Source organism: Rhea pennata, chromosome 25 (genome assembly GCF_028389875.1).
Source record: "Rhea pennata isolate bPtePen1 chromosome 25, bPtePen1.pri, whole genome shotgun sequence".
Lineage (NCBI taxonomy): Eukaryota > Metazoa > Chordata > Aves > Rheiformes > Rheidae > Rhea > Rhea pennata.
In genome coordinates, this window is record NC_084687.1 from 1,746,567 (window position 1) to 1,771,638 (window position 25,072).

A 25,072-nucleotide genomic window follows, 5' to 3' on the forward strand; every position below is an offset into this window, starting at 1 on the left:
TTCTATTTTATCAACTCTGATTTTATTCATTTATAAATACTGTTGTGTTTACAAGCATCATAGATGTGAATATTATTCCCAAACTTTCAAACACGTAATACTTATAATACTATATAACAACAACCAGTAAAACAAATCATTCACCTCAGGGTTTGAAAGGCCACTCAAAGTTGCATAAAAATACATTCTCTCCCTATCTCATAAGCTAGTCCTGCTTTCTCCAAGGAGTTTATTTACAAAGAGCCATCAAACTTGCAGCCACAATAGGTGGGTTCACCCCAAGCAATAAAAATGAATTCATTCCAAGCAATCGCTTAGAAAAAAGCTTCTGTGCTCTCCAAAGGAGAGCACCTCTGGCAAATGATGTGGATTCAAATAGGGATCAGTTTTACAAACTGCTTGCTTTGCACTCTGTCCCAAGTGCAGAACGCAAGGTATCCTATTATTTTTATCTCCTCAGTGCACTGGTTATGTCAGACATGGTTAACCAAGACCAAAAATCATTCGCAAGAATTTGGTTTTCAATTACATTGTTACCATGAAATACTCACAGCTTTGGCTAGTCACTGAGACTAAACTGTTGGGGGGTTCTATACCCTAATCAGAGCTTATGATGCTAATCCAGTGCTAAGCAGACACTTCATCTAAAGTGGTTTGGTTTGGAAAGCTGCCACGCAGAGGAATTCAGCCTTTTGCACCTTTTGCATATTGTTCCTTAGGATAAAACGCAACGAGTTTCCTGGTAGGAAGGGGTAAAATGTCAGTGCAGGATGGATTTGTCAGAATGGGTGGAACCCTCTCCCTAAACAGGTACCAGGTTTCTTCACACCTCCAGAGACCTGCCTCATGAGAAGAACAGGATCTTTATTCTGCAATCTTGTCCCTTGTCCTGCTGGGAACACACAATCTGAGTTTCACATGTTGGCATGCCAGCACTGCTCATGGCCAAAATGACCGACAGCAGCAGCCCCAGCAGGTGAACATCTTCGTCTTCATACAGCACAGAAGCGACTGAACTCCCGTCTTGTTTAGAGCTGAGATAGCCTAAGTCTGAAGCAAGGAGTGGGCCATAAAGAAGAAACATCAAGAAATACAGAAGTACTTACATAGAGAGTGCACCAAGAGGGAAAGGCGTGCAGAAAAAGCATTGACCAGGTTTCAAGACTTACAGCTGTTAAATATAGCAGGGTTAAAATAAAGTAATAAAAAAGGATGCCTGGACTAGGCAGTTCTCTGCAGAAACCCTGATGCCATTAACCAGCTTTGGTCTCTTCCTCCCCAAAGCACAGCAGCAGAGGAAGCGCTTCAGTGTACCAGCAGAAATGGCATCTTGTGCCATGCACAAGGAACTCCACTGGCTGAGCTGTGGAAGGGGAATCTTTGTCTAGACCTGCCCTGGGAAAAACTGGCAACTCTAACAAGAACTAGAGAGGTGGAGGCAGGCAGGATGAGGAAGGGAAGGAAAAACAATTGAGAATTAAAAAAAAAAAAAAAAAAAAAAAGAAAAAACAAGGGAGAGGAAAATTCACATACCTTCTGAAGCAGTAACCAGCAACAGGTTCCAGAAAGCCCAAGATAGAGCATTAGAGAGAAATTTTACCCTGTTGAGCAAGCTCAAGAATTAAACTCTGTTCAAGTATCATATTTATATCACTCATAGCAGAAAGATCCCTACCAGCCCTGCAGGATCCACATGCCAAAAGTCAGAAGCACCTGGGAACGCAGGTAACATTCCTTCACAGCGACCTGCAAGTTCAGCGACTGCAACCCTCACTCTCAGCCACACAGAGCGGGGAAATCAGAGGATAAAGGAAATGAAAGGACAAATATGTATGTAAGTGGATGGGAAAGAAGTCTGGATACAGCAAGAAGTCTCTGAAAAGAGAAGGTCTCTTGTGAGGGTCTACTGAGAGGAAGCTCAACAGATTTGATGACAGGTTACTGCTGCTATCATCAAAATCACACAGCATGAGGAGGAGTCACTGTCTAAATGCCCATAGAGTGAACAATTTCAAACTGTTCAGAGTATGAATAACACGAAAGAGCTTTTTGAGGTCTTTTTCAAGGTCAAGTCTTACTGCAAGCTTCTAACTGGTTAAAAGACTTTCATCCTAGAGCTACAGCTACCAGCATGCCCAACGACAGTTCCACTCCAATACCAGTACACCCACATCTTTCCAGGAGGCCAAATGGTCCCTGCTTCATGTTCCTCTGCCTCGAAATCTAGCTGCATCAGGGTGAGTGGCTGAAGCTGGCCTCTGGCATTCCCTCTCTCATCTCCATTCCCTAGAAACAAAACAGTGCTGCATTTCCTTTGGTCAGCCTCATGTTGAACATCAAAGCAAAGTACCTGAAATATCTGACTGGACTCCTCTACAAGGTTCTTCCTCCATGTAACAGTTCATCAGGAAAATGTTCTGGACCACTGTCAGAAAAAGGGGGCTGGTTTCTTGTGCGGATACAGTTCCCTGCAAGGTGAGTCACGCTCAGATGTAACGTATGCACACGAAAGTCGCAGATGATCTCTACTGGTTTAAGCTCCTCCTTCGGAAAATTGGCAAGTATCTGTGATATATCCTATCCCAAGGGGCAAGAGTCCAGATGCAATTAGCAGATGCTACTAACTGCGCAGTAACTGAGACAGGAGCCCTGGAAGGATGCGGCATGATACCTCATCACCCAGGCTGCAGAGAAAAAGCAGAGTGAGAGATAGGGGGTCTGATGCTGAGATTCAGCACTGATGTTACTGAATAGATTCAAAATCTTACATTAAATAAAAGCCTCGATCTACTGGGGCAAAAGGAGAACGAGGTCTCTGTGCAAAGCAGCTCTCATCAGTCTGTCTCAGAAAGCAGCCCCGGTGTCTTTCACAGCATCACATTTCAACCAGAGTCCCACATTTCACATGGGCAGCTGACACGCATCTGCGGAGTCACAGCTCCTGTTCACATTTCCCACCTATAAAGGCCTTGGACATGCTGGATTAGTTCTTTAGGTATTTCTGCATGACTTTTAAAAGTAGAAGCTACCTACTCCAGACTGGAGTCCAACACCAAACACTGGGCTTCTGGAAGAAAAAGTTTTGGCAGCTCAAACCCAGTCCTCACGTTTCTCTTCTCCCTTGAATAAAATGTCCGAGATACCACAACATGCTTAAATTAAAAATAATAAAATGGCAGGGGTGTGTGTTGCGTGGGCAGTAAGGGCAGTAAGGGAATGTACAGCAAAGGGCAGGGCAGGGCAGGCGTGACAGATTGATCCCATGGCTGAAATGCTTGCTGTACTTTTGACAGGAGGAAAAGAGGTGGAAAGGGCTTGGTGGCAAGGTTGGCAGCTTGTGTTGGACACCCCTCTTCATCCTGCCTTTGCTCAGGCTTCCTATTTGGAGAGCTTGCTGATGACCCGAATGAGTGCTCCGTTTTCGTCTTTCAGCCTTTGATTGTCTGACTTCAGCTCTGTCAAAATCTGCACAAAGACAAAGACAAGGCAGAGTTACACCTCGCGGCATGGCTGGCTGGAAAAGCCCGACAGCTCAAGAGGGAAAAGCAGCAGGGAGAAGGAGAGTTACAGCCACAGCAGCAGTTGGCTGCTCGGCTCACATCCTTCCTGAGATCGGTGTGCCAAAGCAGCCTGCAGGGCTTTCTCTACTGTACATCTTTCATCCACTGCCCTTACAGTGCTCGTTATTTTTCAAATTGTTGGTAATTTTTCTGTAACATTTCCATGTTTTTAAGATCTGGCTTTCAGAAAAATGTAAGAGGTGGAGGAGCCAAGGGGAGCCTCAAGCCCAGGAGCCAAGAAAGCCCTTGGTGAGAAGCAGTGCCACTGGCTCAGCACTAAGTCAGGACCATGCTGGGAGGGCAGGAACCTTTTCCGATTTGTCTCATCCCCAACCTGTTCCTAGTGTCTAATTAGGGCTCAGCAGAAAAGCAAACCATGAAGACGTATTTCTTAGACGTTTTTTTTCAATTTTGCCAGGACTATCGGGGAAAGCTAAGATGTGAAAATTATTTCTGTTTTGGATTTCTGTTTCAAAATTGGACTAACTCTGGTTTGCAAAATTTCTTTAAAAAGAAAAAAAAAGCTCTTTGGGATTCCAGAGATACTTAATGCAAATGCTAATGCCATGGCTGAAAACTGGTAGAACATACTGACATGGGAGATACCTCAATGGTGCTCAATGTTTAGTACTGGAATCAAAACAGGGGTTGCAACAAAGAGAAAATTCCCATTTTTATTGGAAATACAGGCAGAAATAACTTTGATAAAATCTTTCAAGCACTCCTCACTGGCCAAACAAGCCCCAAATCCCACATTTCCCACACTGCAGGTAGATGACCTTCAGTGAACGGCTCACAGGATGGGACTGTCCCCATCCATTCAAGAACTGGAAAGAGATCCAGCCTGGCCTGTCTTAGGGTATAACATGAAATATGTAACATGAAAGGTGTAACACTCATCAAGGGATATCAGCAGCCCTGAGGGCAGTTGCAGCAGACCCTGCTGGAACAAGCTACGATGGCACGGGGTCACATGCAGGCACAAACAACCCTGGCATAAGCACAGTGATGACTTATCTACATCAATATAGATTTTAGAGACATCACAACTCCCCCAAATATGAAATCCCAGCTGTTCGCAGAACACCATTATCCTCTCCGTGCAGGTGTGCACATCTGCTTCCAATCACAAACTCCTTCCCAGCCATCTCATTTGCACCTCCTCTGTTACCATTGCAGGCAGCTCACCAAAGAGAATGCCATCACATGCCGCTCCTGCTTGAGCAATTCCCTCTTTTAACCATCAAGCCAAGATAACGCTTGCGTAGCCCAAAAGCACTGTGCACCCCATCCCTACAGCAGCACCTGGTGTTCAGTGCTCTCCTTGGAAGGTTTTGCAAGAAAAAGAGAGGGAAAAATGTAGAACGGCAATGTACTGAGGAGAAGGCAAGACTAAGTGGTGGGCTGGATGGAGCTTCAGCTAGTGATTTGTGTCCTTTCTAAAATCTATCACATTAGTCTCAGCGTTGGTGCTACAGGGAAATTTCCATGACAGGGAATACTAGGGAAAGAGAAGTCATGACTCATTATGTAATTTCGCACTACCAGATGAAAGGCATCACCCGTCACCAAAGTGCCAAGGAATGCCATGAAATAAGGAAAGCATCTGCTGTCTCACTCTGCATCTCTCCACTTGCTCCTGAGCTTCACCTAAAACTCACCAGAAAGCATGGTGCCTTCAAGTCCAACGCGCTGGAGTAATTTTAACCCTCTGTCATAGTCTGCAGATGGACTGTCCCCCTCTTCTCTACATCACTGTTTGGGGTGCCCTGAACATGTCCATCGCTCTAATAAGATAGTGCTCTGAAATCCTGCCATTTGTTTCCTGGCTTTGGAAGAGACAATTCTGCTAGAGGTTCCCATAAGCAACATCAGAGAGCAACCACTCAAATTTCACAGCTTACTGGAAGCTCCGATGCTGGCTGCCTTTTGCAAGTATGCTTCAGTGCAACTTTGCTGATTAACTGGAAAAGCAAGGAATGTAACTAAGTGGAAAGCAAATACTTCTTGAAAAGTTTCATGGCTGTAGTGTGACTCCATTAATTTCCAGAGAAGCTTTCTGAAAGCTAAAAGAAAACTTGTGAAATTTCATGCCTCCTAAGAGGAGGAAAATTACGTGGATTTTAGAAAACGAGATCCTTTAAAAAGTGCTACTGCTGCTGTGTAGTAGTAAACCTGTCACAGTTTCAAACAGTGGAGTTACTGTACAGCTATGATGTCTAAGGATCCAAGTGAGACAGGCTTTACAGGTAGCAGTAATATCCTTTATTAGATCGACTAGAAGAGATTAAAAAAAAAAGATCAGATGAGCTTGCAGACACTCTTCTTCAGCTCGGACCCAGAAGCAGGAAACTACAAAGCTATACACAAACTGTTAATGCGTATATATGTCTCAGCTAGCCTGCATGAGAGAAAAGGTGGTGGCATCTGTAGAGTAGAGAGGATCTTAGCTAGAGAGAGGTGATAATGTGATTATATCCTAGCAGAAAAAGAGAAATGGATGACTTAGAGTTTGCAAAATACAATTTCCCTGAGTCTGGAAGTATTTTGGTCAATTCTACCTCCCAGATCTCAAAGCAAGGTAGGCAAGAAATCATTGAATCTCTTGCTTCATGAAGAGATTCATTGAAGTGAGATCATTGAATCTGACCATCTGCACTATTCAGGCCACAAAATATTAAACACTCACTCACGTATTCAGCCCAAGAGCATGCGTATGATAAAACATTTTGTCTTGATTTGAGACTTCTGGAAATGGGAAAGCACAATTCCCCTGGTGGATTTGTTTCTACGATTAATCATTTTTGGTATAATTTGTATTCTAAGAATGGATTTTTTTTTCATACCCTAGTGCCACTTCCAGCTCTCTAGAGCATACTGATGCTTCATTTCTTTAAATAAAATAGCTGTCCGAAGGGGCTTGAATACCTCCCTATTAAGCTGCAAAACACAGGTAGGGCTCGGAGGAAGAAGCCTTTTCTGTTCTACTTCAGCACTGAACCAAAGATGTAGCAAGAAAAGATGAAATTTCACTGCATTACGTGCGAGTGTAAAGCTTACGGAAGGCTCATCCTTGGATTTCAAACACTAATTATCCTGTGGTGAATTGAAAACACAAGGAGAGAGAGAGAGAGAGGAAAAAAAAAAAAAGAAAAAAAAGCACCTGGTCTACCTCCTCCTCTCCACCTTTCTTGTAGCCACATCACAGAAGACAGGGGAGATGCTGCAGCACATAAATTCTGAATAAAAATCTCTTTCTTTAAAATGGGGGAAGGAACTTTTTTACTTATTCAAGTGATCAAGAAAATCTGTTGAGAACCGCCCAGCTCTACATTTTTAAAAATTGCCTTCCCATCTGAAACGTGCATATTTCATAATATCCCTGGAAACGCATTAAATTGTTAATTCTGGCTTTGGATAACCTTATTTGCCTCATGCTGGTTTCTCACCGATTTAAGCCAAATTAAGTAAGAGTTCTATTACGATCAGAGACCTACCACAAAACACACCTATTTTGAAATAAAATAATGGGGAAGGGGATGCTGGCTAACCTATTGGCACTTAAAAGTCACCCCAAAGCCATTTGCCAGCAATGTCATTGGGAAGCAGCTGATCTCCTGCTCCTCAGGAGTCTTTTTGGTGCCATTCACTCCAACATCTACTTTTTATGCCTCCGCATGAGAGGGGATGAACATGTCTTCATAGGTCTGTTTGGGATGATCTGCACCACAGGGAAAACATGGCCCCTTGGATGTGGGTGGTTAATAAAACAGCCGAGCTCAGCATCTTCCAAGCAGAGCCAAAATCAGCGCAACTAAATGCAAACAGTCTGTGTTGAAACCCTGTGCCCAAATGGGAAAATAACACCATGCTTTTGGCTTTTTGGTTGCCAAAGAATCCTTTGCCACATGCCGGTTTGGAGCCACAAGCTTCATCAGACACCCTTGCAAGCAATGAGGCAGGGGAACAGCTCAGACAAAAGTGGGGACCTGCCTGGAAGAGTGGAAGAGGGAGGCGAGATGAGCCGGAGGGAAAGCAGCTACAGTTCCTCTGATTCAGGGGGCTTGGCAGACACTGAGAGTCTGGCCACGACCCGGGTCAGAGCCCTGTTTTCAGCCAGCAGTAGCTCATTCATCTGTCTCAGAGTGTGAATCTGTTTGAGCTGGTGGAGATTCTGCAGAGAATGACAGGAGGGGACAGAAAAAATACAGAGAAAACACACCACAAAGACAAAAGGGCTCAGAAACGTCTATTTAGTTCACAGGCAGTTAAAGAACGAAGAATAAAAAAAAATTAGCAGCAGTGAGTGCAAGATAGGCAACAGCTCGGATGCACATAAGGAAAGCCCTACAACACGCTGAGGACACTTCAGCCTTCAGAAAGGTCTAGTAAAGAGGTTTCCCACCACAAAGCAGGGTGGTCTTTTGTGGGTTATATTCTAGTTTACTGAGCTTGTGAGCTCCACCAGCACATAGCTCCTCAACTCATGAGCTACTAGAACTGCCACATCAGTTTATCAACTACATGGTCCTTGAAAGCACTGCTGGCAACTGTGAATTTCTTTAAAACTTTTTTCTTTATATGTTTCTAAAAGCTAAAGCAGCCTTGTGCAGCAAAGAGTGGTCACAGTTTCATGGGAGATTTTGAAATGCATCCAGACTGAAGCACTTAAAAGTGCCACTGTCCTACTGTACATCACTGAGACATATATTGCATCTGCTCAAATCCCTTTTTGCTGTGCCACCTGAATTATGGCTTTGATGTCGTCTCTGTTTTTGGTCCTGCCAAAAGGTGTGTGTGTGTGTGTGTGTGTGTGTGTGTGTGTTTTTCCATGTATTTCTGTCCAGATTCAACTCTTCTCTGTCATCAGGCTAAATTTATCTCTGCTCTTCAGAGGTGAAAAGGTAGGGATTTAAACCACTCATTTGAACTAGAGGAGCTTGAATGACAGCATCTTCAGCAGGAGGCATATGGAAACACAGCAATCTTAGTTACAAAAGAAATGAACAGGCAAAAGATACTGTAGAAGTAAAGCCCCGAAAGCCAGGGTTAGCACAGTTACAGCTGCAACAGGAAGATACAGTGCACAAAAACAATGCAGAACGTAAAACAGTAAAGCACTAAAAGCCACACAGGCATCAGCCATGTTTTGGTACATGGAAGACTGGAAGTCCCAGTGACACTAAAGCAAAACCACACGTTGGGCATTTATACCAGCGGCGAGTGCCAGGAAATGCTGAGGGCTGGAGGGCTGCTCTCTGGGCAGGCTCCATCCCTCCTTCCTCCTGATAACTAGCCCAGCAACGGGAGCACGGACACCGAACAGAGGAAAGGCAGGAAGGGAAATATCTATGAGAAAATCCTGAGTTCAAGTGATTTGTTGTGAGATGAAGAACTCGCACCTGACTTGCATGACATGGAGCTGGCTACCGTTACCAAGGGACTCGCTGCATCCTGGCACCTTTTTGTTTCAGCAGGGCTCTTACCTGTACAAAAGAAGTATTCCACATAGCTTCTACCCTTCAGCTCAGTTCTAACTACTTGAAACCATGACCTTTATGCCCACCTAAGGAATCAAGATATCTCATCTAAAAGCCTTGCAAAACCAACTGAAGCACTGCTGACGATGGCAGGAAGTTGGCTAAAAACGTCCCTACTGCTACTTACCCTTCCATATTAACCAGTCCTATCAACTTTAGCCTCCATCAAACTTTTGACATCAGATAAAGTGAGAAGTCCTGAGACAGAGCTATGGTTGGCAGACTGCCAAAAGCTCCAGAGAAATCTTACTGGTGAGATTCTTTTTTTTTTTTTTTTAAACCAAATTTTAGTTCATCTCTCCATCACTTAATCTACCCTATCTGTGCAGGCTCCCCCTGCGGTCAGCAAGTAGATATTCATCACACTCTTTGAGGTGTCAATCTTGTGATGAATTATATCCTGGAGAGGCAGGAGAAAGATTCATCCCGGAAGAGCCCATTTCTTTTTCTGCTATTGCGGATTATAAAAACTCTATTTAATTGCAGAGAACTCAGTTGAGCATCTGGTTGGCAGACAACGTCAAAGACCTAAACATATGTGGAATGGGGTGCAGTGAGATGTAAGATGAAAAGGATGATGACTGTTTTAGAGACCACCTGTATTTTTCAATATCGCCCTAAACTTCCAAATGGCAGGATCAAACACATCTCAGTGTCAGCATGCTGCGGCAGGCAACAGTAGGATCATCTACGCTGAAATGTGTGTGTGCTCCAGCTAGGACAGCCTTCTACTTATCATGCTCAGTGAAAATTAGCAATGGACAGAAAGCTGGGGCTGATGCCAAGGGCAAAGATCAGAACCTGGATGATACCGCTGTGACTGCTTATCATTCTACTTGATACTTGGACTAGAGAAAGCCAGCTTCTCGGTTCAGCCTTCAATTAAAGGATTTCATGCCTATCACATGAGGGGAAATAAAAATGCCCAAAGCACGCACAATGCTCTAGGCCAGGAGGTGCAGTGCTGCTACAGAATAAAGAAGCTTCTGTGACCTTCAAGGAAAACTGCAGTGTTAAGCTGGGACCTCAGGCACTTGGCACCACATTCAGTTCAGCCCAAACGCTAATTTTCTTTCTCCTTCCTCTGCCAAGTTCCTGTATCTCCAGTCAAATTCTGGGATCACCTAGGAAAACAGAGTACTATCTTGTCACCTTCACAAGAGCAGGTCTGCAAGAGCAACTCTAGCACAAAAGAGTTCTTTGAAACCACTTATTTTACCCACCCCTCTCCATTTCTTGATTGCTTCATTAGTGGTGGTTAAACTCATGCAAGGGACAAAAGATCATTATCTTAAGCATAGGATGAAGTACAAAATATTTCTTTTACAGAATCTCAGTATTTTCCTGTAAGAACTACTGTGCCTCCTCTTCCTAAGTCAGCTGAAAGGACAGCAAAACCTTTCACGTCACTCTGTCCAGGACACCTGACACACGGAACTGGACATAGTGCTAGGCACAGACATCCGAGAATCAAAAAAATGGATGGAGGTCATGATGGTCTGATTCAATTCAAAGACTAGTGGGAAAAATGCTGAAAACTGCAATATTCCCATGAGATCACTACTTATTTCCCTTCTGTGCTCTGCATGTTAAACAAAACTAATGGCTTTGCTTAAGTTACTTCTTTCTGACTTTGCTCAATAGCTATCCAATTAGCTGAAGTAACCGGAATGCAAGCCTAACCAGAATTAATACATTTGTTTTCATGGCGCCACATATACAATTGGGATTAATACAGATGTTCTTTGGAGGTTATTTCAGTCTGTACAAACAGCAGGGCTGATTCTTTCACTTTAAGGCAAGATGTAAGTGGACACAGTCTGCTTTCCTTATGGACTTGAGCACACACAAGCTTTGTCCAGTTTAAGGTTTTTAACTTCAGAGACTTTAAACTCCTTTTTATTGAGTGGTTGTCAAGAAAGAAATGCCACAGAGCACACAGGGACTGATCACATGCTCAAGTTTTTGCAAAGACTAGTGAAAATGTAGCAGTACCCCAGTCGAGATATTTTCAAATTTCATGTCTATTTATTCTAATAACAAAAGGCTACTTTGGTTATTTTATGCAGTAGGAACACAGTGAAGAGCAAGCTTTACTCTAGGGGATCTGATAGCTCCTTATCAGCTTTGGGGTCTTTTGCTAATAGCAAATACATTCATTAGACCAAAGGCTCTGGTAGCTCATGTCCTGTCTCCAACAGTGACCAGTAACTTTGGGGACAATATAAGAACAAGTCAAACTTCTAGCAGTGTTTTCCCTTTTGCACCATCTTGGTTTCCATCAATCTGCAGCTCCAGGCTACCTGAGTCAGAGGCAGTTTCTGTGCATCCAACAGTCCCTACAGGCACCTTCACTCATTAACTGCTTTCTGAACCAATATAAATGTTCAAAACTGACAGGCCACTAGAGGACACCAATTTGTCTTTTTACTCCATGGACTGAACTGGTTTTTGGTGTGATCGACATAGCTAAAGAAATAATTTTTCTTGCTGAAAATTATGCAAACTATTATTGTTTGTGTTTTCTCTTGAAGGTCATACTTTTGTATTTACAGAAAAGTCTCTCTGGAGCTAAAAGCTGCCACCTGTTGAGTCAACACAGAATATGAAACTCAGGCACATTCAGTCCTTTCTCTTTCCTCTTCTAGCTAATACGTCCGAATTTATTTTCTTCTCTTTGAAAGAAAAAGAGAGCCTTTACAGTAAGATTCCAGCAAATTGTTCTGTTACTTTATGCAGTAGAAGACTGCAGCACAAGTCAATGGTTCTTCTCAAAGATGTGTGCGTGGTAAACACACGTAACTTCAAAAAGAAACATAAAGTTGGAACCTCTTCCAGGACGGCAGGAAATTGTTTCCATCAGTGCACTGTGCTGGGAGAGGTCAATGCTCTCAGCCCCGAGCAGGGTCCCTCCTTGCTAAAGGGAGGCAGCTTGGTCCCACCTGGCTCATGCTCAAAGGGAAGGAAACCACAAGGCACACAACCAGGAGCATTTGGTGAATACAAGCATTACAGTAGAAGTATAGCATAAAATGACGTAACGCAGGTGATTGCTTCCTGCTGTGTAGTGCTCCCCGCTAGCCCAGTGCTCGCAGGGCATCCAAGCCATGACAGTAGGACTACCGCCCTCCAAAGAAACGACACAAGAGAGAGTAGAATGCAAAGGAGCAGTCTGTGGGGGGACATCCTTTGACATTAAGCCATGCCGTATGTTTCATCAGGAAGCAAATTCCTCTTTGTTGAAATCTATTCCCGGCCGACTTACTGACATAGCCTTCCTTCAACATGCTTTCAGGAAAGAATACAGAAATACAATCACTCTGTGTTTTCCCCTGGCTAGCGTGCGTGATCTCCAAAGCCAGCTTTGCCTTCTTACCCATCTGGAGGGAACCACAAGGGCTTAACTTGGGCCGCAGATTTTTCAGCGCACAGGGGATCAGCACACTGAAACTCATCGATGCCACAAAAGGTTAGTTTGGGAAAGCATTTAGGGAGAAAGAGCTTTCACAGTTCTCAGATCAAACAGTGTAACAACTAAACATACAGTGCAATCAGATGAATGATAACACAGCAGTTTTATCAGTATTTTGTGTTCAGAGAACACGGTAATTACTGTAAGTTCTGACTGTGTCAAGGGACACACTCAGAGGTAACACATGAGTCCCTTCCCACATATACCTTTAGTATCCTATTCCTGGATAACAATCCCCAAAGATATTAATACAAAGAATAAAAAAATTGAATAGACAAAGGGAATAGATTATTTCATACCTTCATCTCCTCTTCCATTTCAGAAAGTTTCCGCTCCAGGGCTCGCTTCTCCTGTTTGAAAAGATTCATAACAAAGATGATTATGTGGATTTAGAAGAAAAATACACAGTATATTTTCTTAAAAAAATAGTGTTATATTTCTACAGGAGCATTAACTGAAAAGCATCCCAAAGCAATATACAGGTAACAAAAGTGGGAGCTGATCAGTAGATGTGCTGTGGAAGTGCAACCACTGTGAAACATGGCAGCAGGTAAAGCAACAGGCAATCTGTGCTATGTTCATTTAGGCAGATCTTCTCTTGAGCTCTCTTTAGACCTCTTCAGCAATCTTAGTTTTCAAGACTTGCTGATGAAATGTTATTTTGAGCTCTGTAGGTAAAGGAAGCCATGGAATTAAGAACTGATGAATCTGCATAGCTATAGAAGGATGTCAAATTAGTACTAACAGAGATCAACCTTGAAAAAACTTGCTGAGACTGGAGAAGATTTCATCTAAGAGAGGTCCAAATCGACCAAGAGTCCTTTGTAGGCTGGCACTGACTATCACCAGACCAACTTCTAGGCTATTGGCTCTGGGGCCAGCACCTTACTAAGCATATATACTCTCTATACAGCAAATGGATAGAGTTAAAGGTTTAGGACTCGTCATTGCCAACACAATAAGCACTGCAAAGAGGCAAGGCAACAAGAAAACCCACCAAGGTAGTCAAACAGGAAACTAAACATGAAAAGTGTCTGAAAATCCTGCTTTTCTCAGACTAATTTAGGACTTTGAAGTTGTAAAGCTGTCTGATTCCACTGCATTTTGGTATGTAGATGGTTACATAGTAATACTTTACTATTTCAGTGCTGGTGGAGCCCTCACTGCCTTTTTCAGCCTGAGAGGACTCAAACCACAGCAGGAAAGCGCACTGATCAGGAGGAAATGGCAAGTATCGTTTAGGAAGAGCCTTTACACACTCTTCCTCCACTCCTCTGCTCTCTATGAAGAAACACGAGGCCAGAAGGAGAGTAAGCAAAATAGGAGAGTGCAGCCCTGGAAGAAAGAGGTTCTGGGGGCCTTTTTGTTAGCAATTGTTCAATGCCAACACACTCCATCCAGTGCTTCTTTAGTGCAAAATGTATAAGCTATCCTGGAAATAAGGCAAGAACAAGACACTCTTTAACCTGTTAAGAAACCCTTTAATCTGTTAACACCACTTTCACTGAGCAACAGTCAGGGACTTTCTTTCTAAAACTCAGAAATTTATATTTGCAGCTGTAGTGATCCTAACTCAGCAAAAGTGATGCAGGACATTATCACAACTTGGAAGCATCTTACAAGTGGGAGAGGAGATTTGTGGTTTGAACTTGCTCTGCTTGGAGAAGGCGCACTCTGGCCAAGTGCTCTGACCACCATGCTGTTTTACAAAAGAAAATGTACAACCATGTCATGACTTTCTTCAGCTGCTATATTTAGGCAAAAGTGCCTGCTGTGTTTCTGATGACTGCATTAAACCTGCTTTAAGCACACACCTAAGAATCAGGACCACATGGGTCGCTGCTTTGAGAATCTCAATCACAGGTTTCAGAGAGGCATAAAGATGCTCAGCTGAGCTTATGCAGCAGTGTTGTGGGCCCGAGGGGCAGTTTAGCCTCTGGAACCTACCTAACTTCAGTAGTAGAAACCTAGGCACATATGCTGGTAGGTAGATCACACACTTGTAATGGGTTCTGATGTGCTTTGCCTAATTCTGCTCCTGCCTTGTGACCTCCTCTGGAATACCTCTAGCAAATCCCAGGAAGAGTTCACATAAAATAATTGCAGCCTTTCATGGTAGGAATTGGATTTAAACATTTGGTTTTACAAGGAGGAAAAACTCCTAAAAATTCAGGAAATTAAGCACTTTAGGAGGACCTAACAGCAGTTTTCCAATACAACAGAAATTGAAGCCAGGCTCTTTATTGAGGTACACAGCAGAAGAATGAGAGATAATGGTCATCAACTGATGTAGGGGAGGTTCTGACTAGATACAAGGGAAAAAAATCACTATAAGGATATATTAGCACGGGAATAAGGAACCCAAAGAAGCTGCTAAATCTCTGTATCGAAGGGCTTCAAGACTGGAAGTGTCAAAGCCCTGAGCAACCTTGTCCAAATTCATTGTTGATTCTGCTTTGAGTAGGAGATTGGACCAGAGACCTCTTTAGGTTCCTTCAAACCTGAAGGAATCTATGATCATTTAAGACAGTGATTTAGCTAGAGACTACAAGTGGCGCTTAATTTACTGCAGTAATCTGACTGCTCAATTAGGAAAAAGGAGCATTCGAAACACTCAGATTTCAAGTATAATCACACAAGTGACACCCAGCTAGCATTGTGTTTTGTTCCCCCTTTTCCTCCTCCAACGAAAGAGTCTTTTTATTTATAAGGATCAAAAAGATTTTAAAGTATAATGGATCAACAGTCCCTAAGCACCACAATACATAATTTGTAAGTCTGTAGCTTTTCATAATTAAAGAAATTAGATTTAGTTGATCTAAAGGCTAAGCAGAAAAGCCCTAGACATAGAAAAGGTCAGAACACAATTATCACTGTGCACCACTCCACAAGGCAAAAATACAATCTATCTTTTAATTAGCATTTTTCCTTCAAGAAATTACTATGCCCACCACAGCAACATGAGGCAAAGACTGCAGAGATACACACCCTTTTTTCCATCTCCAGCATGCTAGATCGATCAGAAGTTTTCTCCTGTTTCTGCTACATAAAATAAAAATAGAAAGCTATTAAAACAGAATGGCATTCACAGGATGCAGCACAAAGGCCTAGATAGCCTACGGACACACTCGTGTAGAGAAGCAGCAATCCTTAGAGAATTATTCACACCATACTTATTTCTGCAAACAATAATATAGTCTCCTCTGAACCCCCTTCCCTCACATGGGCTACATCCTTTCCCTCATGCATTTCCCTACACTAGATCACCTCCTTGACTTGTCATCAGCCAATGCTCAATTTTGTCAGTCTCAGAGTCTCTTTTTGTCTTACCTGGGCTGCTTTTTCCAACTTTGACTTGATGTCAGCCAACTCAAGCTGGGCTTCCTGCAGTTTCGATTTCAGCTTTTGATTTTCAGACAGGGCACTTTCATATAACTGGAAAAAGAAACCAAATATTTGAATTAACAAGGCTGCTCTTCAACTGCTGCATGGACCCTATCTGGCCATACTGCTCCAACCAGACATGCATCATACTCAGCGCTGAACAAACACAACTGAGAGGTTTGGATTACTTTTCCATTTCAGGACATTAGAAGAAGGACAAGGAGGCCCAGTTCGGATGCTCTACTTGTGTTTTCACAGCTCATGTTAAATATGAAAAGAGTTGGTCAATTTTGCAAGTTCTTTAAACACAGACAGGATACAAAGAAAAGGGAGGGGTTAATTTAGGTAAGCCACCGTGAATAATAAAAATTACAATAATTCATACAGAATTAATGTATTTTGAATGTTTCTAAACCTATGATTTTATTGTGCTCCTAAGCACTTCGCATCTTCACCACTCTTCTGTGCTTTTACTTCAGAAAGGAGGAAAACTAAGGCTCATTTTCGGCCACCCCTAACTGGATGACGACGACTTTTTTTCCCTCAAACTAGCAGGATTTCTATCACTTTAAGAGGACAAATTAGGCATAGTGCCTGTTTCTGCTGGACAAACCTGTTCATAAGGAAGTATGGAGGGCTGCTTACCATGCAAGACTTTCTAGCACCATGTTTTTTAGTTTTATAGCCATTTAAGAATTAAGGATATCTTTATCTGTTTACTTTTTGTATGCTCTTTGCATTGTTACTAGCACATGCATATGCACTCTGAGGACATGACAGTCCATACTACCGCCTTTCAAGGATTACATTGAAAATTATGGAGCTTTCTGAAAAAAAAATGCAGTGTAATACAGCCCACTGGGATATGCTGGTAGTACTAAACAATATTCTTCCTTGCTTCTTTACTAATCTCTCCTAGCCTTTCTCCACACTTTGTCTGGTTTCCTTTTACCCCTTGTCCTTTTTTGCCCCTTTGAAAAGCTGATGCATTCAAAAAAAGCGTGAATTTCAAAAGCAATGGAAACAGCAAAAGGCTTTATAATGGCTTGGCTGACAGCTTGCAGACTAAGTGATTTCCGATTTGCAATGAATGAAAATATCCCCTTTTTCTTTCCAAAGACTCTCAGCATAGGTTTCTGCAGCAACAGGCAGATTCTAAGGTACATGCATTACTTTTAAGCAATCCTACTTTTTTATAATCTCTATTACTCTCCTCTTCTGTTCTGGTGCTGAGGGAGGCTAACCGGTTCTCTCTCCGGGTGTAGGCACTGGAGCGGCTGGAGGCACGATCACTGTAGGAGGAGTCACTGGTGGTAGGATTCGTAGCTGATTCCAATCTAAAATACAAAGAAGATTTAGCACTGTGGAGCAGATATCAGTCTGGATAGTCAGTATGAGCCTGACTGGTTGGGTCTCAAGGCTATGCCAGACCCAGTAGGGAACAAGCACTGGGATTCTATGGTTCTATGATTGCTGATAGCACTCTCCATGCTGCAGGGCAGGACACAGCCAAAAGAAGGTAAAGAAGCCATCACCATCTTAAAACTGAAAAAAAAAAAAAAAAAAAAATCCAGTGGATATCAGCCAAAACCCCAATAGTGTAATGACTTCCCATGCATTTCCTATCCTCGTGGTAGGAAGGGCCCCATTCCCATAGGACACAGAGAGTTTTCTCCTCTACAGTGTAGCTGTTAAGTAATTTGGAAAGCAAAGGATGAAAGATGGCCCAACAGTTCAGTTAAGGAAAGAACTAAATGGCCCATCCCAGCTTCAGCTTATGCCTTTGATTTGAAATACTGGGAATTCCCAAAGCAAGACAAAAATATGCTATCTATAAACACTAAGTACAAAAAACCCCCCAAGAAATAAAGTTCTTACCTGGAAAGTCTTTCATGCTAAAGGAAGAATAAAAAAAGAGAGAAAGAAAGAAAAAGACAATTAATAAACAGGCGAATTGAAGGTTCAGTTCAAGAATTGCAGAGATACCACTTAGGTGAACTTTGCTACCTCTGATACAAATAGCTGGTTTACAACAAGCTGAACAGCATTATCTCCCAGCATATTATCTCCCATAAACTGGGAATCGCTGCTTCCTGCCCGAGTCTTTTCAATTGCTTCAACCACTCTGAAGCATTTCAGATTTCGCTTCTTTTGCTAACCTAAAAATTACTAAACCTTGTTGTTCAAATCCTAGTTTTCAGAACTGAAATCTGTTCCTTGGACCAAAACTAATCTATATCTTCCTTTCTATATTAAAAATACATCCTGACTCTGATCAGCGTTCTATGTGCGATGTAGGTGAGACTGATTAACACACCATGCAAAGACCAAAGTTCATTGCATATTTGTGTTTAACTACATTAAATCACGAATGGTATTTTTTCTTCATGGGCAAGGACAAGAGTTTCATCGCAGCAAGGAGAAAACAGCAGAAGATACGTGTGGAAAGCAGAGGAGCTCTCTACACTATATTTCTCTACACTATATTTGCTGTGCCAGGTTCTCCTTTTCCCTATCGGCATCCAAATCACTGCGGTGCAATTCTTAACAGCGTCTCTGCTGCAGCCCGCTTGTGCTTATAAACCAAAGACCATCTGGGCCAACTTATACATGGAGCAGGGTAGAGAGGAGTTTTGTTTGGCATAATAATATCCTGTAGGGGCTAGTTGTGGTAAACCACACTTGTTAATATGAGTTTTCTGAATTGGACGATTCTCTTACAAATGCAAAAATCAAACAAGATGTAATACAGGATACATCACACAAATCTATCACTTCCTTCTTGGTTAGCTTTCCCTTTGTCCAGCAGATGTTTACGCAAATTTGAGGTGCAGTCTAATGGTTTTTCAGTCCCTTGAACCAGAAATTGGGCCCAATATTCCCCTGCCAGTTTTATTTCTATGAGCAAGCACAAACCACCATTAAGCTCTACAAGTTATTGCTCTAGAGACTTTTTAATAAGCGCAAGAGTCAACACAACGAGGACATCACAGAGAAGAACAGGGGTCAGGCTTTTAGTACCCAGACACACTTGTGTTGGACTTTATGTTGTCTAGATACACCACTAAATCTAGTGCCAAATGCCTCACTGGGAGGCAGATTGCTGTCTGTCAAGCACCTGAGCTTTTAGAGTCTCCAAACTCCTGCTCCCACACGATACCCAAAACACACCTCTTATTACTGGCCAGGTATCTGGAACAACATGCCACAAGCAGCTACAGTAAGTTATGTCATTTATCTGGACAAGCATGATAGAAAAGCAGCAACCATGGGCCTAAAATCTCTCTGATCAAAACCAAAGTGACCAGGCAGAGCAGAAGACAACACGGGCAATTTCCAGAATGACAAGGACTGCTTCCAGCACGCATAGAAAAGCTGCCCTTTAGCTTGGCAGCATGCAGAATCACTGCTCCCTCTTGCATATTTCTACTCATTAAATCTTTAGTTCATCTGGCCCTAAGTTAACTCTAAGCTTGAATTTTGATTCAAGAAAGGAGCCTCCCCATGCAATCTGCAATCACAACCAATTTTGAAGGCTGGCTTCTGTGACGCCACTCTTCAGAAGTGAAACACAGTGATTTGACCAGTACAAAAGAAATGAAGAATCCCAGCGAGCTTGGAGCCTGCTCGAGACAGATGGCATTTACAGCTGAAAAAGCAACAGCTAAATCCAAAGCTCACCAGGAACGAGTACACCCTATTAGCACGTTCTCCGTACAGTTGTGCCTGCTGGGCTACCCTCAGCCAGGGATCCCAGGTAGGTCTGAGTGCCAGCTAGTGGTGTATGGATGAGCACCAATGCTCCAGTTGCCTGCCCTGATGTTGGTATGGGTTTTGAACTGTGGCAGCAGGCAGAGCCCTCACAGTATTTTGCTCCGACCCTCTCTCCACCCATCAAAGAACAAGTTTTCTCTGCATCACTCAGATGAGAAACCAGCCAAGGGAGACAGTAGATAACTTTCCATCATAACTAAGTCCATTGCACTTACACAAGTGATTTAGGACACGATCCAGAAAGCTTCTCAGGGGATCAAATGCCCAGCAGCTGTCTGCTGCTCTCACACGGACATCTGCCTACTTGTCTGTGGTTTGGGCCACTCTCAGTAAGAAGCTCCCAGTGAGTAGGCTGAGAAGCATTTTCCACATGATGGGCCTCTCGCACCATGATATCATTAGAAAGACTTCCCATTTTTAGCTGCAAACATGTTGGCTGATGCCTTCATGATCTTTTGTTAGTATGGCCGCTTGCATTTGCCTCTTAAAAAAACCTCACCCCAGCCCAGAAGCCTGACAGGTCCCTTGTAATTTTGGCCCAGTGACTCAACTTCTTCTGTTCAGCAGCAGAGGGGAATTAGGAAGCAATTAGCAAGGTTTTTGGTGAAAGTTATTTGTGCACTTTGTGTACCCCTGCACTAATCCCTTGCAGTGACAGCTTTCCTTACAATGATAAATAGCTGGGTCAGTAATCCACTTTATATCAAGCTCACATTTATTTCAACAAACACACTTACTTATGCACTGTAACTGCGCTGAGAAAAAGTGAACACGTGGCAGGCCTCTTCGAAAGAGCAGCACAAGGCAACACGAAAACCAAGCAATAAAAGCAGAACTTGAGCAGGCCCCCGAGCGAGCCTTTGCACTGGCAGGACGGAAGAATCGTTTCTATTTTTTTTCCACCCTGCCCCCAAGTAGACAAAATTTTTCCATAAGTAGGAGTGTGCTTGTGCAAATGAAGGATAGGATAAGAAGGGAATTGTTTTAAATACAACTGCTGGGAACGACAAAAGAAAAAACCCAAGAGCCTGGTTTACCGTATATGAAAACCTTGCTGTTACAGATGCTGAGTAGTATTGATTTAGGCTGCAGTTACCTCTCGGTAGAAGAGGGATACTAGGTTAGACCAGAAGACCAGCTAGCTCCATTGCTGTTGCTGCTGCCAGCATCAGAGCAGAGCAAGTGCGTAATGACTTTCCCTCCTACCTTCTGTCACCTTCCAGCCCACGGCATCTCAGACACTTTTTGAGCTAAAAATGGGATTTTTTTTGCTTAGTGCTTAGTGAAGTCTCCTTCCACAAATTTGTCTCCCTTTGGACTCATTTAAACCTGTAGGTACCCACAAGATCTTGCACTGACAAGTTCCGAAATTAAACTGAGCTGGGTGGAAACAAGTTGTCTCACAGCGGTGGCAGGGAAAAGATCTTACAGGACCCTCCTGCATTCCTGGGCTTGTCTTAGACATGAGAAAGGAAGAAAAGCAAATAACCCTCTTAGATCTATCTTAAAAATGCACTTATGCCATAGTGTGGAAAGTCTAGGCCTCCTCTCCTTTCTCCACGGTCTCTTCTGCAACATTCTTGCAGCTGGCCAAAGATGCAGCAGCTAATCTCTGTGTCATAACATTAATGTAATGTCTTACAGGAACAGCACTGATTTACAGGAAATCTTTATGTTTGCAGCTCTTTGGAAAGTCTGTATCCTTCCCTTGCCATTCGATTTTCAGGTGTCTTTCTCTATGTTGCTTCGTTTCAGGGATATTTTTGATACAAAGATGATTAAGTTTGAGGGAAACTGGATAAAGCCTAGATCTAGAAAGCAGTGCCTGAGCTACAGGGGCTGTTGGAAACAGCCCTGCTATAATGAAAGTTGGAAAACAGTTTTCATCAGCAGATCCTTCTTCCATGTGCTGCTACCTTCAGGGAAGAAAGGGAGATTTATTTATTTTAAATCAATTTCTGGCTCAATATTTTCTTGAGTTTTGCACAAAGGCCAGTGTTCAGGCTGATGTTTAAAGGAACAGCTTATTCTGTTCATCTTTTTAAAAAATAATGATATAGGAGGGAAAAAAATGTCCAAATGCAGAAAAAAAAAAGAAAAAAGAGAGGAGGAAAAAATGACTGAATGCAGAGAAAAAAAAAAGTTCCACTTTCCATCTTCAAAAAGGGCTCCATCTAAAAGAGGTGATGTGAAAAGTAGCAATTCTTAGCAAAAAAAAAAAAAAAAAAAAAAAAAGACTTTGAAGCCAGAGGAAATAATCTAAAATAGTAATTGAGCATTTGCAAACTCAGGGTCAGGTTGTGCCATTCAACAGATATCTGACGCAGAGATGTGCAAGTCCTGCAGCAACCATCTCTTCTCCAGCCACTAGTCTTTCTTTTAAAACAAACCACTTCTAAATGACAAAAATACAACATTTAAGCTCCTGAAGCGTTAACAGTCTTACTGCACAGTATATGTAAATAAGGAAGAAAGTGGCATCCGCTTTGAGACGTCATCCCAGCCCTGTACAACTAGAAACTTGGAAGTCAAAGTCAGAATGTGAAGGTCGAAACTTTCCCTCCTTGACATCTTGAAAGGAGGGAAGCAAAAGTGGAGGTTACCAAAGCACAAACACGCACTCATCCTCTACGTTAGTGCCAGAAAGGGGTTTCTCTTCCTAGGTTTTCTTGAACAAATACTGTGCAACCTACTGCGGTTAAAAAGGGGGTGCCAGGAAGTATGGTGTATCAAATGTAAGAATGTTGTTGTTTTTCTTTCCACCTCTGGCTGTTAATATGGCACACTGGGAATTAGACCATCAGTTTTACCCAGCCTATATCCCTTAGGATGGATAGTTTGAAAAGAAATGTTAAGAGCCGCAGTACCACCAGATTGTGAAATTACCCTTCCTGCAATCTAAACGGGGTCACACCATTGCGGAGATTGCGGAAGGAGGGCCCTAGGGAGAAGTCAGGAGCTAGAAGTGGTTGTCCTGGTTCAGACAGCAACACGCTTTCCTGGCAGCCAGCGTTATCCTGCTATTCCTGAAAAAGAGCACTGAGTCCTGGAAGGGGATATCTTTTAAAGGAAATCCTAAAAGCGGAGAGCACTTGGAGGCATGCTCTCAAGTTCCTGATAATCCTTAGCTCTTACCACCTCCCTCTGCAAGAGGTCCATGACCACACGTTCCCCCAAAAGCGAGTCAGTCACCGGAGAGATCGTAACTCCTTTCCTCCCATCTGCCTCATACAGCATTGGTGGAGGACAGTCAAGGGATTCAGCAGCCCTCTCGTGCGGGGTTGGGGCGAACGGGCCGGCAAAGAGCAGCACATACAAGACGGGCCAGGGGGAAAAAAAAAAGAGGAAAGGGGCAAATAGCAGCATGCCAGACTCACCCTGCTCCTTCTCCTGTGCAAGCCGCTTCCTTCTGGCCCTCGCACGCTCACTACGCTCGTCTTCAGCATTCCCGTTAAAAGGCCGAGCTAGGCGGCAGCGGCTTTCTTCCTTTGGAGAGCCGTGACGGCGTAAAGCGCTGGGAATACCCTACCGTTTTGATTTTAGAAATGCTTTTGGATTATGGAACGCAGGAGACTTCCCTGCAAAACTGAAAAGCTTTCACGGCTATTAAAAGTTCAGTAAAGTATAATTAAAACCAAATCCTGCGTGGAAGGGTTAAGAGAAAACACAGCCCCGAAAGGCAGGGCCAAAAGGGGGATCAGCCACTTCTCTTGACAAGTCAGAAACCGGCCTAATTGCTTTCAGTTGCATTTTTCTGTGGTTAGGATCTGACCCAGGAAAGACTGGAAAAGTCTATTTACATTTTTTTTCAAAAAAAAAAAAAAAAAAAAAAAAAAAAGAAAAAAAGAAAGAAAAAGAAACAAAACCCAGCTTTGGGAACATTTTATGCTTCTTCATCTCTGACTGGCCAGCCTCAGGAAAATCTGCACCATTTTACGATAGTTCTTAAGGCATTTGTTTTGATATGTTTTGCTTCAGAGATCCTGATCACACTCCTGATTAAATAACCACCATTTAACGAGATGCTTCCCTCTCACTCCTACCAAGAGCGGAAGTTTTAGGAACCTCTCAAATTCTGTTCTTCTCTTGGCAAATATCCTCCTGGTGAGTCCTGTTTGTTTTAGAAATTAAACATAAAATAAAGCCAGCTGCTTTTAGGGCTGGTTCTCGCCCACATATATACAAAAAACGCCACTGACACAACAGGAAGCTGCTTGCTAAGAAGTCCTTAATAATAACCTTTCCTATCGTTATGCAGCGTTCTTGCTCCCACATCACCAAAGGTTTACAAAGTTGGCTACGCTGATGTATGGAGGTTGTAAAAAAAGACAACTTCCCTGGTGGGTTGCTGCTAAAAGTCTTACCGGAGCTGTACAGGAAGAGCTGAGCTAGGAGGAAGAGCGACGAGGAAGGCCCCCTGCTATACATCAAAGTCCTCAGACAGGTGGAAGAATCCTCCCCATCGGATACAAATCAGATAGGTATTTTACCCTCATTCTTCAACCCAGATATTTTTGGGCTCAATTATTTGGTGCCTGGAAAGTCTGACTTTCAAACGGATGCAAATGTGATTAGAAGATCTGTTCTGAATTCAGAAATTCATAGTGGTTTTTGAGGTTGCTGCCTCCCTAGGAAAACCACCCTGCTGTCGTTTGCTACAGCTGAGATGACAAATATCGCTATTTTCCAAGTAAAGTTTGCATTTGTGCAAATGCAAGGATTACAAACCCTGTTCATATGATTAATAATCCGGTGCAGCCAAACCACCTCCATCTAACCTCCAGCTCCCCAAAGCCTGGTGCAGAATACGTTTGCACAAACTATAAATCAATAAACTTTGCTTAATACAATCTGCTATTACTGAAGCATAATATTAAAAGATCCTCCAAGAAGGAATAGCAGCTTTGGCAACTGGCTGAAGCAGATCACATCGTTTACAATAAGGATAGCACATATTTAATCAGAAACAAACACATAAGGCTGTAATGGAGTGACAACCGCACCTCCTGCAATCCCAAACACATCTAAAGATTTTGCAGTTTTACAATGGTTTGCATTATTGCCAGCCTGTGCCTCAGTTCTCTGCACCTCTCTCCTATGGCCCCTTGGCTTTGCAACAGCTGCACTTTATTACCACCATCTCTTGGGGATAAAACTCTCCATGTAGAATGTTAGGCTGGATTGTATTTTAATTTAATAAAGGCCACAATTCAGAAACCCAGTTTTGTTGGTCTTAGTTTGCCTTCTTTTTTAGGGGATCAAATTTTATTGGTGAAAAATTTAATTTTGCGAAGTGATGTGATCTTGGAGAAAACTCTCCAGACAGGAGGAAATAAAAACCA

At 42.8% G+C, this 25,072-nt stretch overlaps 1 protein-coding gene across 5 annotated transcripts in view; it reads right to left on the reverse strand.

The window, feature by feature from the left end:
- The window catches only part of PPP1R12B (protein phosphatase 1 regulatory subunit 12B), a 126,451-nt gene continuing 101,379 nt past the window's right edge, over window positions 1-25,072 (reverse strand). For 3 of the 5 annotated variants that reach the window (XM_062595200.1, XM_062595198.1, XM_062595204.1), the window contains 6 exons: window positions 17,835-17,851; window positions 17,146-17,293; window positions 15,903-16,007; window positions 15,561-15,614; window positions 12,872-12,922; window positions 1-3,465 (listed from right to left, as the gene is read on the reverse strand). In XM_062595200.1, coding sequence (XP_062451184.1) covers window positions 3,379-3,465; window positions 12,872-12,922; window positions 15,561-15,614; window positions 15,903-16,007; window positions 17,146-17,293; window positions 17,835-17,851 — 462 coding nt within the window. In that variant the 3' untranslated portion in view covers window positions 1-3,378. Of the gene's footprint in view, window positions 3,466-4,208; window positions 7,735-12,476; window positions 12,545-12,871; window positions 12,923-15,560; window positions 15,615-15,902; window positions 16,008-17,145; window positions 17,294-17,834; window positions 17,852-25,072 lie in introns of those variants that run through there. The other 2 variants (XM_062595199.1, XM_062595205.1) reach the window with 2 other exon arrangements.